Source organism: Eublepharis macularius, chromosome 1, assembly GCF_028583425.1.
Source record: "Eublepharis macularius isolate TG4126 chromosome 1, MPM_Emac_v1.0, whole genome shotgun sequence".
NCBI classification, from domain to species: domain Eukaryota; kingdom Metazoa; phylum Chordata; class Lepidosauria; order Squamata; family Eublepharidae; genus Eublepharis; species Eublepharis macularius.
Window position 1 is genome coordinate 147322438 of NC_072790.1, and position 15134 is coordinate 147337571.

The 15134-nt window shown below is 40.5% G+C and overlaps 1 protein-coding gene across 1 annotated transcript in view; it reads left to right on the top strand.

Annotated features, from left to right (window-relative positions):
• The window catches only part of DISC1 (DISC1 scaffold protein), a 297325-nt gene that overhangs the window by 143351 nt on the left and 138840 nt on the right, over positions 1–15134 (top strand). Inside the window, exon 9 of the mRNA XM_054972088.1 lies at positions 3891–4079. Within this exon, the coding sequence (XP_054828063.1) occupies positions 3891–4079 (189 nt within the window). The remainder of the gene's footprint in view (positions 1–3890; positions 4080–15134) is intronic.

A 15134-nucleotide genomic window follows, 5' to 3' on the forward strand; every position in this document is an offset into this window, starting at 1 on the left:
TCCTCACAGGAGGCAAAGATACCATCATTCTCCGAGAGGGGAACATTATTACTCCCGAGATGAGAGACTATGGTACCAAAGGGCACCATCCAGTTGCAAAATGGATACAGGGAAGACCTTCTTCATAGATGTAATGTCAAGAGAACCATCACCTGCACCCTTGAGAAGACATCATTTCTTCTCAAGCTCAAGGACAACTTTCCAGCTGTCAGAGCCAGACGTTGAGGTAGACCTCTATTGTAGCAGGGACAGTCCTAGCCCACGCTTGGAGATGTCCCCTGAAGAAACTGGAGGAGACGGGAAATATTGCCTACTGATGACTTCCATTTGTATGCAGAACAGTTGTTAAGGATGGCCAGGGCGCTTGAGATAGATATCTCATTGGCAGAACCCAAACTAAAAGATAAAATCCTGCAGCACCTGTACTTGGGATCTCCGTCCAACATTGCATTCCCAGTGATCGAAGTGTTCAGATTTGATAAACACATTGAACCTAAAACCCGCTTCCGCACCTGCCACCACTAAGTAGGTGGAGAGCCTCTACAGGACCAAAGATGACACTTGTCCACACCTGTCGGTCCATCCCCCTCCTTTCTCGCTGGTTACTGAGGAAATACAAATGAGGCAGAGGCAGGGTTCACATTCAGCTCCTCCTGACAAGGAAGGAAGGAAGCTGGATGCTCTGGGGAGATTTTTTTTTCCCTCTGTGGCTCTGAACATTATTACACGTTCCCACCAATCCTGTTGTTAGCCAGGGTAGTGTCCAAGATCCAATCAGACCAGATGAGGGTGATTGTTATAGCACCATATTGGCCCAGACAACCTTGGTTCCGTGGGTTAATGAGACTAAAGAGTCAACTTTTTCACTTACCGAAGGAATCGGATTGTCTGTCGTGGAAGGGAATCCTTCATTACAACATATCAAGATTCAATCTTGTGTCATGGCTAATAGTACTAGGAGATGCTCTCTGAGGGAGTAACACAGGTCATTCTAAACTCAAGACAACTGTTGACCAGACACTCATACAGTCTAATATGGGACAGATTTAAAGCATGGGTGAAGTCCAAAGATTTAAGTGCTACTGATTGCACATTATACATGGTCCTGGAATTTTTGTTAGATCTAAAACAGATAGGTTTGTCTAATTCTTCAGTTAAGGTGTATCTGGCAGCTCTCTCTGCTTTTCATGCCCTGGTTGATAATAAAACTGTGTTTTCCCATCACACATCTAAAATGTTTTTGAAGGGCCTGAACAACATGTTTCCATCTACCGAAAGAGTGGTACCTCAATGGTCACTACAATTAGTACTGGCAAAATTGTTGGCTAAACCTTTTGAACCTCTAGCGACATGTCACCTGAGGTTGTTGTCAGTGAAGGTCCCATTGCTAGTGGCAATCACATCAGCAAGAAGGGTGAGCGAACTAGTTGTGCTGAGTGTTGATCCACTTTTTTGAAAATTCACCCAGAAAAGGTGGTGTTAAGGATGAAATTAGACTTCCTACCAAAAGTTGCATCAGTGTTTCATGTGTTGCAGAAAATCGTGTTACCTGTCTTCTTTTGGGATCAATTGAATGAGGCAGAAAAGGCTCTGCACACCTTGGATGTCAAGAGGGCAATTCTGTTTTATATGGACTGTACCAAAACCTTCAGGATAGACTCACAATTCTTTCTCTCTTTTGCTGGGCCTAACAAGGGAAGGAAAGCCAATGTGCAGACCATAGTGAGATGGGTGGTGCAGGCGATAAGGTTGTGTTATAAAAATGCTAACTTACCTTGCCCTCTAGAGGTACATGCTCATTCCACCAGTTCACAGCATCGTTAGCAGCGCTGCTGAGAGGGGTCCCAATCCAAGACATCTGCAGGGCAGCAAAGTGGTCATCAGCTGACACCATTGTTAAGCACTATGCCTTGGACATCCTTGACAGAAAGGAGGCGGCAGTGAGTACAGCGGTACTTCAATTGATATTCCTGTAAAGACAACAAGTTCTACCACCCAGGTAAATAGCTTGTTAATTTCCCATGTGAGACTGCACAGGGAGACGAAAAACAATGTTACATTTACCTGTAACTGTTGTTCATCGAGGTCTTCCATGCAGGCACACATACCCTCCCTCCTTCCCTGATAAAGCTCTTTACTTAACTGGAGAGTACAATGGCGAAAGAGGACTGAGGGTAGCAGGGGGCGCCCCACCTCCCAAGGGGCTGTTTTCAGTGGGAAGCGGCCGCGCATGTGCAGTGGGAGGCAAGGGTGCCCCCTGGTGGATTTTCAGCTTAAAACCTCTGAATCAGGAGGCCTGCGAGTGCGCAGTCCCATGTGTGCCTGCACAGAAGACTTTGATGAACAACAGTTACAGGTAAGTGCAACACTTTTTGTGCCTGAAAAATATATTTCCAGACACCCAAATTATTGTACTTTTTAAAAATCAGGATATCATTATTATTTTGAAATTTTATCAATGAGACAGATTTATTTATATGTTTTAAAAGCATTCCTCATGTGGCATTTGGGAAGTGCCAATTTTAGTTAGCGTGATTGAGGCCAGGAGTTCACTGCTTGCACTTTAGGAGAGTGGTTTGCTGATATCTTGATGAGTTCTTGATTTTTCATCACAGTCTTAAAGGCTACATATGGCAGATTTGCCTCCTGGGCATATATTAGAGGCAAAAATGCTTATAAATTATTAACTGAGTTACTGTGCTTATTTCATCATAGCTTCAAGCTTTGATATTAACTTTCCATCTGGGAATTAATAATCATTCACTAAGTATAAAAGTTTAATAGACAGTCCGGTATCTTTCCCTTAACTCATACAAGAAGAATGAAGATTATGCTGCAATTTCTAATTAAGGGCAAAATAGCCAGTGAGTGTGATGGACTCATTTATTTAACCAAATCCTCCGTGTTCAGGATGGATTGGGGTGATACTTTAATAAGAGAAAGAAAGCATTGGAGAAGAACACTGACCTATCAGCCTCATACCTCTCTTCAGCCATTTGCTGCAACCACTCCTTTTCCTTTGGGACTCTGCCTTTTTTTAGAAAAAAAAGTTGTTTACAGTGTTGCTCATAATTGGCAATTCAATCACAGTTTCAGATGGCAGTGTATGTGTGTGTGTTTTCTAACAGGAAGCTGGACATGTTTCTTCAGTCAGGCTTTATTATTGTCTGTGCCTCCAGCAAACAAACGTGGAATGGTGTGGGGAGAAGCTGTGTGGTACATGTTCTTTCTCAGTTGCTTCACTGAAGTATTCACACTATTATTAACAAGGCTGTTCCAGGAAATAGTAATTTGAGGGACACCCACTATATTCAGAATTTCTGAATGTGCAATATATGTTTATGTTTATTATTAGATTTATATCCCACCCTCCCTGCACGCAGGCTCAGGGTGGCCCACAACAGGCATATAAATACAAAAATTCAAAATTACATATAAATACAAAAATTCAAAATTACATAAATACAAAAATTCAAAATTACATATTAAACAGACATGATGCAGATATGCCCTAAAGCCACAACTGATCCAACTGATCCAAGATATACTTACTGTAAAGCAGATTCCGTTTCAATATCCATGTGCATTATTGGTTGTAATATATATATCTTTTAAAAGTCATCATTTTGGGAAGATACATGAACAAAAAATAGCCCAAGTTTTCTCATAGCTATTGTGTGGAATACAGAAGTTTTGGGTAATGTCTATTACAGAAATTGAAAAATTGGGATTTAATGGAGCTTTTCCTTCATTTTATAAATCAGGTTGTTTCTTCTGTACTAGTAGTTTGCTTTTAATTTTCTGTGCCTTTTATGTTAACCTAGTGAAGAATCAATTCTTTTTGCTTCCTTTCTGTCTTTCTGCCATGTTTTCCCCAAATGAATATACAGGAGGTAATTTCTGTACTGCTAAAGACCTTGTAGAAGAAATTAAGTCATTAACAGCTGAAAGAGAACGACTAGAGGGACTTCTCGATGAATGGTTGATGCTAAGTATCAGAAATGTCAAAAAATTGGAGAAGATGAAAGAAGTTTACAAGAAACTGAAGGAAGAAATGGAGCAAGGGGAGGTTGCCTATGGTAAGTAGAATGGTTTGCCAGCTGTTGTAGTGACTAAGGTTCTGGCATTTGCTGTTCTGTGTACCATCCAGTATTCTGCCTGGCTTGATAAACACCCATCTAATTTATTAGGCACAGTCACTAAAGATAACTCTTTGATGGGGAATTCTGGCAGGACCTTTGATGTATATACCAGAGTGCCCGTGCAGTCAGCCTCAGTTTCTGTCATTTTACTGGCATTCTTCCCTAGCTTTATAAATGTTGTTGGTATAGCTTGCTTTATCTCCCTCGGCTCTTTGTCTTGTAGCTGTGTATGGTGACAGATGCTATCATATAATGAGAATGCTCTCTGTATTCACGAGCTTTCGTAATGATGTAGTTCTCTGCATGGTTTAAGCCATAGAAAGCATGGATTCCTACTGTAGCACTGAGCCCTGCAAGAGTCCCTGCAAACTCTCACTAGTTTCAAGAAGGGGTGGAGAAAGCTTATTAAGTGGGCAAAACAATAAATATTTTTCATATTTTTATTTGGGTTGGAGAAGACTCTCTAAGTAAGTCATAGTTTATACTTGTAACTATAGGCCATAACATTCCAGCATATGCACCATATAATAATATGCCACATCGAAGGAGTTAAGACATAAATACATATTTGCATGGCAAGATAAAATTTAATACTAGGATGATAAAAATAATAGTGGCAAAAGGAAGGAGAAAAAAATCATAAAATCACATAAAGTTCTGATAATTGCGACATTAGCAGAAATTAATTTCTTCCTTATATTTGTTGAGAGAAAAATAACCACTTTAAGAGTAACAACATAGAAAACATCAGCCAATAAAAAATTAATACATTCTTCATCTGAGCCAGAAAAATTTACAAGAAATAGATTCAGCGGTTTATTCTGGATAGACCTATAGAAGGAGCAATGTAAAACATAGTGTACAATGTCTTCCACCTGGTTAAGACCACATGGGCAGAGGTGTTGTTCCACTGCTATTTTTAAAAATCTGCCCTGCAAATGCTCAGTTGGCATAGTTTGAAAGCGAGCATTAGTAAAAGCCTTTCTTAATGTTACATTAGAAAGGTCAGCTAAGCAGTGGGGGAAGAATTTATTTTTCTTAATCCAAGGATATCACAAGGAGAATTTAGATTTTCAGATCAGACCAATATCATGAAGGGCATCTTTTTTAAAGAGCCAGGTACTTATTTTGCTTGAGCCCCAAGTTTTAAAGCCACTAAAGAAGGCAAAGAGTATAACTGCATAACAGGAGACGGCAAATTAAACCACTGATTCCATTCCTTGTAGTATTAGAAACAATATTTTACCAAATGGTCTTCAGAAATACTGTCAAGTTTCTTACAATATTTTAATAGTTTCAGGTGGACTCTTGCCGTAATGGAGGGTAGACCAACTTCTAGTCTTAGATGTGCAGCAGGAATACCGTGGGGGAGTCCCAAAATGTTCCTTAAAAATTATTCTGAATAATTTCAAGTTTGTCATGTATTTTCTCATTCCATTCTGATATTTAAGCCTGGTATAAGAGCAACATAATAACTTTGCCCTGAAATATTTTAAAGTCTGAGGTTATTAGCTGGCCCCCTTTTAAACAGAAGAATTTTAAAATAGCTCCCAGTGTATGGCAGACAGTAGATAAATTGGCAGTAAGATGTGCTTGCCAAGAAAGAGACCCCTGAAATATGATGCCTAGGTATTTAAAAAAGAAGTATTCTTCTATATTGTGAGCATTGATAGCCTATCTTTGCTTGCATCTATTGTTACTGAAGACTATGATTTTAGTTTTATTATAATTGATTCTTAGTTCCTCTTTGTTACAGTAATTAGCCAACCTAACTAGCATCCTTCAGAGCCCAATTTTAGTAAAAGACATTAGCCATATTATCTGCGTCCAGCAGCATTGAGATTTTCCACCCGGCCAATGAGGGGGAAAAAGACATTCTGGGATTCCATGGCCCAAAGTTTTTAATATAGAAATTAAATCAAAAAAGGGTCCTTAATTCCTATTAATGGGATAGGGTCCATAAGAGAGCCATGTGAGCCCACTCTAACTCTGACTGTAAGATTGGAATGCAATTCCCTCAAAATCCTAAAAAGTCTTCTATCAATATTTGTTTTATCAAATTTACCCCAAAATATTGACTGCTCTGTCAAGTCAGAGGGTGAGGTAAGGTCAACAAAAACAACATAAAGACATCTTCTATTTTTTTTTGGTATATTTCTGAACCAGGGCCTTCAATGTTATACTGTGATCAACTGTACTATAATCCTTACAAAAACCTGCTTGTTCAGGATATAAAAGGTTAAACGATTCAGCCCTGTCTTCCAGTTTGAATAAAAGATGGCGTGTATATAATTTAATTATATAATTTAGAAGAAATAGCTAAAATACTAATAGGACAGTAATTGGCAGGGTCTTGCCTAGTGCCTTTTTATAAATAGGAACTATAATGCTTTGTTTCCAGTTAGAGGGGATAGTACAGGTAAAAAAAGTCTAACTACAACTGGACACCACCAATGAGCATTCAGCTTAAAGACCTCAGGGGGTACAAAGTCTTTCCCAAGAGCTTTACCTAAGGATGGGTAAAGCTGACTTCATTCTGAGGCTGATATTGGATCCCAAGTTGAAAAAGGGTCCAAATCTGTAATTGTATACTCAGAAATTGGCTCGGTTTGGGTATTGCTATAAAGAGTAAAAAAATGACAAAACTAGCTTTCTGCCGAGATGCATATGCCAGTGTTGTGATTACGAACTTGGGTACCAAGGGTTATTAATCCCCAATTTCATCTGAATTGTTGCTAATTCCAAAAGAAGTCCCAAAAGGAAGGGAAGAAGAAATACATTCGACATCAGTTGAAGAGTTTTGATGGCTAAGAGAACAAGTTGGTTCTTTATAGGGTTAGGGTTCGCTTCTTTGTAGGCCAATCTGATACATGGATTGTTATATCAATCATTATATTATTTTATCAATCATTATATTATATCAATAGAATGATAGTCAATTGCCAATGTGAAGAAATCCTAAAAAGCCCCCCAGTGGTGGGGAGAAAAAGGTCACTGTGCTGACAAAAACAGAACAAATGGTTGTCACATAGGTAGGAAAATTTGAATTTTCCACCCACATGGCAGCCATCCAGATTCTGCTTCTAAGGAGAGGCTGGGTTCCACCATGCCTTTGAAAAGTTTAAAGTTATAAAGTGGCTTGAAAGTTCAAAATTCTTTTGTTTGTTAACTATATGCTTTATTGATACTAGGTAGAGGAGGATGGTTCCTTAGGAAGATTGCTAAAAGTTGTTTCCTAGGTGACTAGACAAAGAAGCAAAATTTTAGTTGGCTGTTAAAGAAATTTTATGTAACGGCTCTTTTGACTTCTGTGTATATACACTCATGTCATGTTTCCCACATTCTTTCTCTGATTTAAATAAATAATACTCACAAATATATTTTCATTCATACAGTAAAAGATGAATGGAGGAACAAATTAATGCAAGTGGATTGTTCTGCTAGACAAATATTTAATGTACTGAAAATGTAAATATCTAGAAAAGCATAGATAATCTTTCAGAATATAATGTGGAAATTAGTTTGATTTCCTAGTAAATTCTGATCTTTGCTCTCTTATTGATGCTAAGTTCTCTGTGTTCCGTAATTTTTTTCTGAAGGATACTTTCCTACTTCTGTTTGTTTTCTCATTCTCTCAACCCCAAAACCCAAAAGTTCACTTTAAACTCTTCAGCTGAAAATGCACTTTGTGGAATTGTTGAGAAAATTTTAGAGGGGTGTAAGCCCCTCCCCCGCCTTACACACTGTCAACAACCATAAATCTCCCTACACAGGTTTTGGAGCTTCACAAATGATTCAGAAGAGTCACCATACACCACCCATCTAATCCCTAATTATCAGGCAGGAAGTCCTGACCCAAATCCACACAGGGTCTTCTCTTTCCTCTTCCCAGAAACTCTACCAGACAGGTAGTCAGCTCCCTATATTCACTACTTTTCACTCAGCTACTGCCCAGGGTTTTTTGGGAAAAGGTAACACAGTGATTACTTCCTCTATATGCTGCTACCATTTAATTAATCATGCCCTTTGGTGATGACTGGAATGCTTAATGTGTGTGTGAGTGATACATCCTCTCAGCCAACAAGACATATGCCCTGACCTGGATAGCCCAAGTGAGCTTGATCTCATCAGATCTCAGAAGCTAACCAGGGTCGACCTTGGTCAGTAATTGGATGGGTGACCTCCAGTGAAGACCAGGGTTGCAGAGGCAGTGTTACCAGAACTGCTCTTTTAAATGGGGAAATTAGCTCAGCAGTCTGGAACTAAAATTAGCGCGGATCTTTAACCAATATATACCAGAGTCAGTCTATCAGATTACTCAGACAAGAAAGAGGAGGCTAATATTCAACTAAAAAAAATGTTTACTAAAAGTGTGGCATATGCCTGACATAGCACTTACATACAGCAGACATACAATAACTTAGAAATAAAGGTTGGAAAGAGTTACAGAGACATTTGCATTAGCAGGAACCCACTTGAGATCGATGGAATAGAGGCAATACATTACCGGATCACGGTGAGGAGCAGAGATTCCAGCAGCAAGGTTAGGGGGCGATGTACAGTGCCACCTGGGTTGGGGATGGGGCACAGCGCCTGGCCGAGCATGTGCCAGGCACTGGGCACGGCGCCCAGCACCGAGCACCTAGTGTCAGGCAGAGCCTGCTTAAATAGCCAAACATGTACCCTGGGGCGGGGGCCTTCCATGTGGTTCTTAGGAGGGGGAACAAAAGCTTGATGGTCCTGTAACTATCGCTAATGGGCCACTTTAGAATCTGATTGTTATTGTGACACCTTGGGAAGTGGGGACAAAGGAGGGGAGGGGAGTGCTGGGCGGGTTGATTGGATCTGCCAGGAAGCTGGTGTTGTCTTGATGTCATCAGTCCTGGAATGTGGTGGCTGCATTGAGATGGGTCCATTAGCTGTTCTGGACAGTCGGCACTTAGCTTCCATCTCAGGGCGGCTTCCAGAGATATGCATATCAGGGTGAGGCTGGGCTCTGTGGATGTGACAGGAGCCTGGTCTGGAAATGGCTGCCTCAGAGCACACAGTCCATAGTGGTTCTTCTTTGCCTGGGAAACATGGCTTCTCCCTTGGCATGGCTTGGGCTTGCTAGCAGGTTGCCCGGTAGCGAGGGCAGACTTGGTAACCGGCCCGCGGGAGGCTCCCAGCAGGAACTGACCAGGGGGTGCCTGGCCAGGCTCGCTGAGTGCTTTCCCTGGCTGGTACCGTGCTGCTAACAGCATGGCTCTGGGCCCAAGTGAGGCAGATGTCCATAGAGGCAGGGAACAGTAAGCAACATAGTCCATAGCAGATACAGGAAACAGGCATAGTCCATAGTAGATAATGGGCAGGAAACAGACACATGTAGTAGAGTTCACACGTGCAGGGTAATCAGGAGACAGGTCTTTAGTGTATCTTTAAACAGCAACGCAGGAAACTGACACAGTTCATTGCAGGCCTTAGAACAGGAGAGGGGGGGCTCGGCAACAGCAGGCAATGGCAAACCACCTCTGTTAGTCTCTTGCCATGAAAACCCCAAGAGGATTCACCATAAGTCAACTCTGGCTTGAGGGCACTCTCCAGCACCACCACAAGACATATAGAAAACTAGGGTGAATTATTCAATCACAAAGATAAGTGTTTGGGGGTTATAAGCTCACCTCTTAACAATAGTTAAAAGGTGAATTTATAACCCCAAACACTTATAACACTGGATGTTACAGTGTAAGAGAACAGGTGTCCACATCTGCTGCTATTCCTCAGCAAATCCTTCTCCCCCCTCTCACTAGCTGTCTGAACATACTTCAACTGTCCCAGTCCCCAGCGTTCCACCAGCTCGTATTGGCTGTTCCACAGGAGAGGTGGAGCTGGACCTAGTCCTGTCTGTCACAAGGGGAAATGGACATGCAGTATTTCTGTTGACCCCTGTAAAAGATATGATGCAAAATTTCCCAGACTGATCATTAGATACTGGAAAATTTAAAAAACAGTTTGGGGTGTTGTATGAAGGCATCTACTGAGAGGAAAGTCTAAGTAAAATATGGATGCATACATGCCAAGTTTGATCATATGCACATTTTCACAAATGACTGCAGAGAATATGTTCTCCAGTGAACTACAGTCTGCTTCATAAACATGTAATTTCTTTCTCTCTTTCTCACTCCCCCTCCTTTCCAACTTTACTTCCTCTGTCATGGATTGCATCTCTCTTTTTAGGTTGTAGTTAATTTGTTTAGGTCTAATTATATTAAGCTTGTGATAGGTAGAACAAATTTAGTTGAAAACAAACTTGTGGTGGTGTTAGTCTTAAAATGAAATGGTCCATAATACTATAATCAGGGCTCATTTGGAGGTGGAACGCGCCAGAACAGTATTCTGGTAGAGCTGAAAAGTGGTCACGTGGGTTTTGGCCCCGCCCACGTGATTCCTTTTCCTCCCCTCTGCCTCCCCTCCAAAGGAGGCTAAGCTGCTTCAATTCATTCTGCTGCTTTATTTTCATTCGTGACTCGTGAGAGAGAGAGTGAGTGAGTGAGTGCAAGCTGGGCTGCTGAGCTTGGATCTCCAAAGGAGGGTAAGCTGCTTCAATTTATTCTGCTGCTTTATTTTCATTCGTGACTTGTGAGAGAGAGGGAGAGAGAGAGAGAGAGAGAGAGAGAGTGCAAGCTGGGCTGCTGGGCTGGGATCTCCAAAGGAGGGTAAGCTGCTTTAATTCATTCTGCTTTATTTTCATTCGTGACTAGTGAGTGAGTGAGTGCGTCCATGCAAGCAGGGCTGCTGGGGCTGGCTCTCCAGAGGAGGGTAAGCTGCTTTGAGTTCATTCTGCTTTATTTTCAGGAAATACTGTTGCCTTCTGACACACTTCCGGTGATGTCAGGGTGTGTGGCAAATGCTAATGAGATATGCTAATGAGTTATGCTAATGAGTTCCTGCAGTTCTTTTTCTATGAAATGACCCCTGACTATAATTACCGTGTTTATTAATGTTACTGATTCTGTTTTTTCTGTTTATCATTCTATTAGAAAAACTTTATAAAATTCATCTTATTAGATGGGGGGAATTTAGTTCCATGGTCCAGTTGTAATTAAAGTTATACTTCTTAAATGACTGATATAGCATATGATGTATGTGTAATTGTAATAGTGTGTTATATTTTCATTGGTGACAATCCACTGGTTTTAATAGATAATTGGCTGGATCCTAGTAACGTGCTCAAGAAGCAAGTCTTTTCCTGTGCCCACCTTCCTCCAATGGCTCTCTAAATTGCCCTCAAAGCCATTGCTGGGAGGGCTGCAGTGAGAAGGGGATCAGGAAAATTTCTACAATTCCTTCTTCCGCTGATATATCAAGCATGCTGAGTGGGTTCTTCATTGGGAAAAGATAGAGAGAGAATGAGATTTCATCTGATTCTCTCTTCACACTACAGCTCGCTGTTCCTTTTGACATTTTACCCAAATAGCTTATTTATCTTCAAGTATTCGCTTTTTGGAAGTCTTAGAGGACTGCTGGAGAAAAGGAAGACATGCAAAGGAAAGGTCTGTCTTCTTGAGCATCTTACTCTCATACTTAGTAAGATTCATCCTAATAATCCATAACTTTCTGTGTGTTCAGAGTAGATCCCATGCAGTATGAGTAATCCTTGCAACAGCCAGAGCAGATGTGATATCCCTATATTGCTTCAGTTATCTTTGGAGATAATAGCTTGTCTAAGGCAACCAAATAAATTCATGACAAGGAAGAAATTTAAACCTAGGACTTTCTGGTTCATACCTCAGCCTTTTAGCCACTGTGCTAGTAGACTAAACTAGAATATGATTTAGTCTGGTACCTTGATTTTTGCAGGCGGTGACTGAAAACTGGGGAGGATTTATTGGTCATTAGTATTACTAGTATTACTAGTGTGCGATGACATATTTGAAATATTGTTCAAGGAGCAGTGTATTTTTTCTTTTCTTACAACTGATTAATTAAGACCTTTAATGAAGATACTTTTTGCCCTAGAGATCATTACTTGAAATGTGAGAAAACAGGACAAAAGGGATGGTTTCATTTCAGATCACCCTGTGATCCATTCATTCTGACCTTTGTACTGAAGTGGGATGGTTTTGTGTTGGCTGAAAAGAATGGAATGGTTTTAAGTCTGCCTGTCTTGTCCCATTTCAAGCACTGTTGCAGTTAATGCTGTATCCAGAAACCCACATTGTCTAATCAATTGCATCAGTGCTGGAATATGAAAAATCAGGATATGACTCCCCCTCCCTGAATAATTTAAATACAAATGCAACTTTATTTCCCAAACTATGGGTCCTCTATATCCTTCTGCTGATCATTATAAACTAAAGATTTATCGTGAGATTAACTAGCAGAGGTGAGGGAAGGCAACCCTGGCTAGTGTGTCTTTGGAAGGAAAGAAATTGAAGAGATCTGATTTAGATGCCAGAGTTGAGATTTTTATATCACTGAATAAATTCAAATGAATAAGGAGATAAGGCAGGATATAAATATTTTAAAATAAATGAATAAATAGCATCAACCAGTGGATTCATATAGAGCTGTTGAGAAGCTTACAGTAGATTTGATACAGTGTCATTTTACTTTCTAGTGAAAGGGCCAAAAGCAGTCGCTCACTGACGCCAACCTCATGTATTCATTTCCTCCCCCTCAGAAATGAGTAGCTGAACAAATTATTCTTTTTAACTGCCTAAACTATTGACTGGACCTTAGTATCATCATTAGTAAGTGAGATTGGTCTATAGTTCGAATGGTTGAAAAGATCTTTTCCTAGTTTTAACGAGCCAGAACTTCATGATTTAAACAAGGCCGTCACTTTACATTGTTAGAAAAACATCTGTTTGTTCAATGGAAAGACTGTTGCTTCTGAATTCCTTCCTCCTCAAGTGAATTGTTATGTAAGGGATTGCTATGCAAGCCTAACCCTTCACAGAAGACCCCCTGTAAACATATATGACAGTATCCAGAGTTTCATAGATGAACTGACAGGTTTGTAATTGTCCCTCCACCTTGTACTCTTCCTTGCTAAGTTACAGAAAAGTGAAGGCTCTTCTGCTGGTTGTAGAAAAACTCCAGTGGCATTACTGGGGATCCCTGTAAAAGCTGTTGGTTGCAAAATTTGGAGTCTTTCTACCACATGCCTTTCTGTTTTACTATTGTTGAAGTCTTACTGTTCCTCAGATGGAAGACAGCAGAAGTCAAGGGAAGAGATTTAATCACTCAATAATCAGGGCTGGAATTTTAAATGGAATGCATCATTAGCATGTTAATGAGTTTTCTTGCTTCTTGCCAGCTGCAAAGTATAAAAGGTTGCAGGAGTAATTCAGAAATGTGGCTTTGCAAAAATATTTGTCCTCGGATCTTTATGTCTTTGGAGAATTTTATTTCCTTGTAAATATGTATGGCATTAACTGACAATTTCAATATACAATTAGGTATAACTAGACCACGGTGTGAAAATTAGAAGTACCAAACCGTGCTTTGGACTAATGAAACACAATACAAAGTTTACTTGTAGCAGTGCTTGATTATCTAATACATAAATGTAGATGTGCAGGCAGACTTATAACCACAACCCCTCCATAAGGCATAGATGGCAAAGCAAGCACACTGTAGTCCGTGGCAATGTTGGAAAAACCCAGCAATCAGACAATGGCAGCTGATGATGCCCCTGTGAATGGCACATGTAGGCGCAGCCAACCTCTAGCTGCTGATCTGTCTACTGTCATCATTGTGGTTTCTGTGCAGTCCCACATGGGAACTGCGCATGTGCAGGCCGGCCATGAACATTGAAAAACTCCTAAAATGCAAGATGCTTGCCTGACCACTTTCTCACGCTTTTCCTCTAGCATGGCTATAAAAAGGGCTGGGTGAGCAGCTACCTCCCTCAACTCTTCTTTTGCCACCATTGGAGAAGGCACATTGCTGATTGCACCTCCAGGGCTATTGCATATTCCATAGTACTAAGAAGGAACTCTTTGGCTTAGAACCACAGCACTTGCCCCACATCACAGAATGATGGTGGAGGATCTACCTTTTGAGGGCAATGTTCTCTTCTCTTCTACAATGGATGAGGCTCTGAAGAAAGTTACAACTGCTAGAGTATTGGGTATCACGTCTATATACCTTAACTCATTTAGAAATAGAATTCTGCCCAGTAATTATATCCTAGATACACTAAGTATAGCTCTTATCAGCCGCACTCCTCTTTAAGGGCTCCTCAGCCACCATGTCCCTCTTCTCAGTATCCACAGAGGCAGTACCTCAGGTCCAAGCCTAAGGATGGCTCTTGGCCTCCTAAAGACCAATCTGGATCAGGGAAATAGGGGTTTAGACAGTGCACCTTGCCTCTTGGTAAACCGGTGTTCAAACATGGCAAGACATAACTCAAGAGGAGCGGGTTCTTTCCATCATAAAGAAACGGTATTGTTTAGACTTCAAAATTTAGCCACCAAAGTCTCTTCCTCTATCCAACTCCCCAATTCCATTTCTGCTTCTGATTCAAGAAGTTGAGGATTTGTTGTTAAAAGAAGCTATATAAGAAATTCTTCCCACGTCTTCAGACGATTTTTTCCCTGTTACTTTATTATAGATAAAAACTCAGGAGGCTCCTGGCCTATTTTAGACCTTTTCTCCTTAAACGAGTTTATTGTTCAAAAGAAGTTTTGAATGTTATTCCTCAGAGATTTTCTTCCATTGTTGCAAGTTCATTCATAATTCACTACTGTAGATCCAAGAGATGTCTATTTTCATGTTCCAATAAATGTCAATTTCAGAAAGTTTCTCCATTTCCATTGTGGCACTAAAAGATTGTTGGTGCAGCGTGGTTTGAACTGTAGCTGAGCTATAAATAAGGCTTCCACACACTTATAGCATTCAAGTGTATGCACAGTTTATTTACAGTGACTTATATACAGAATCTTGTTCTCAGTGTCAAAGTGCTTCGCCAAGCACCTAATGGAACAAGCTCCACTCCAGCACAAG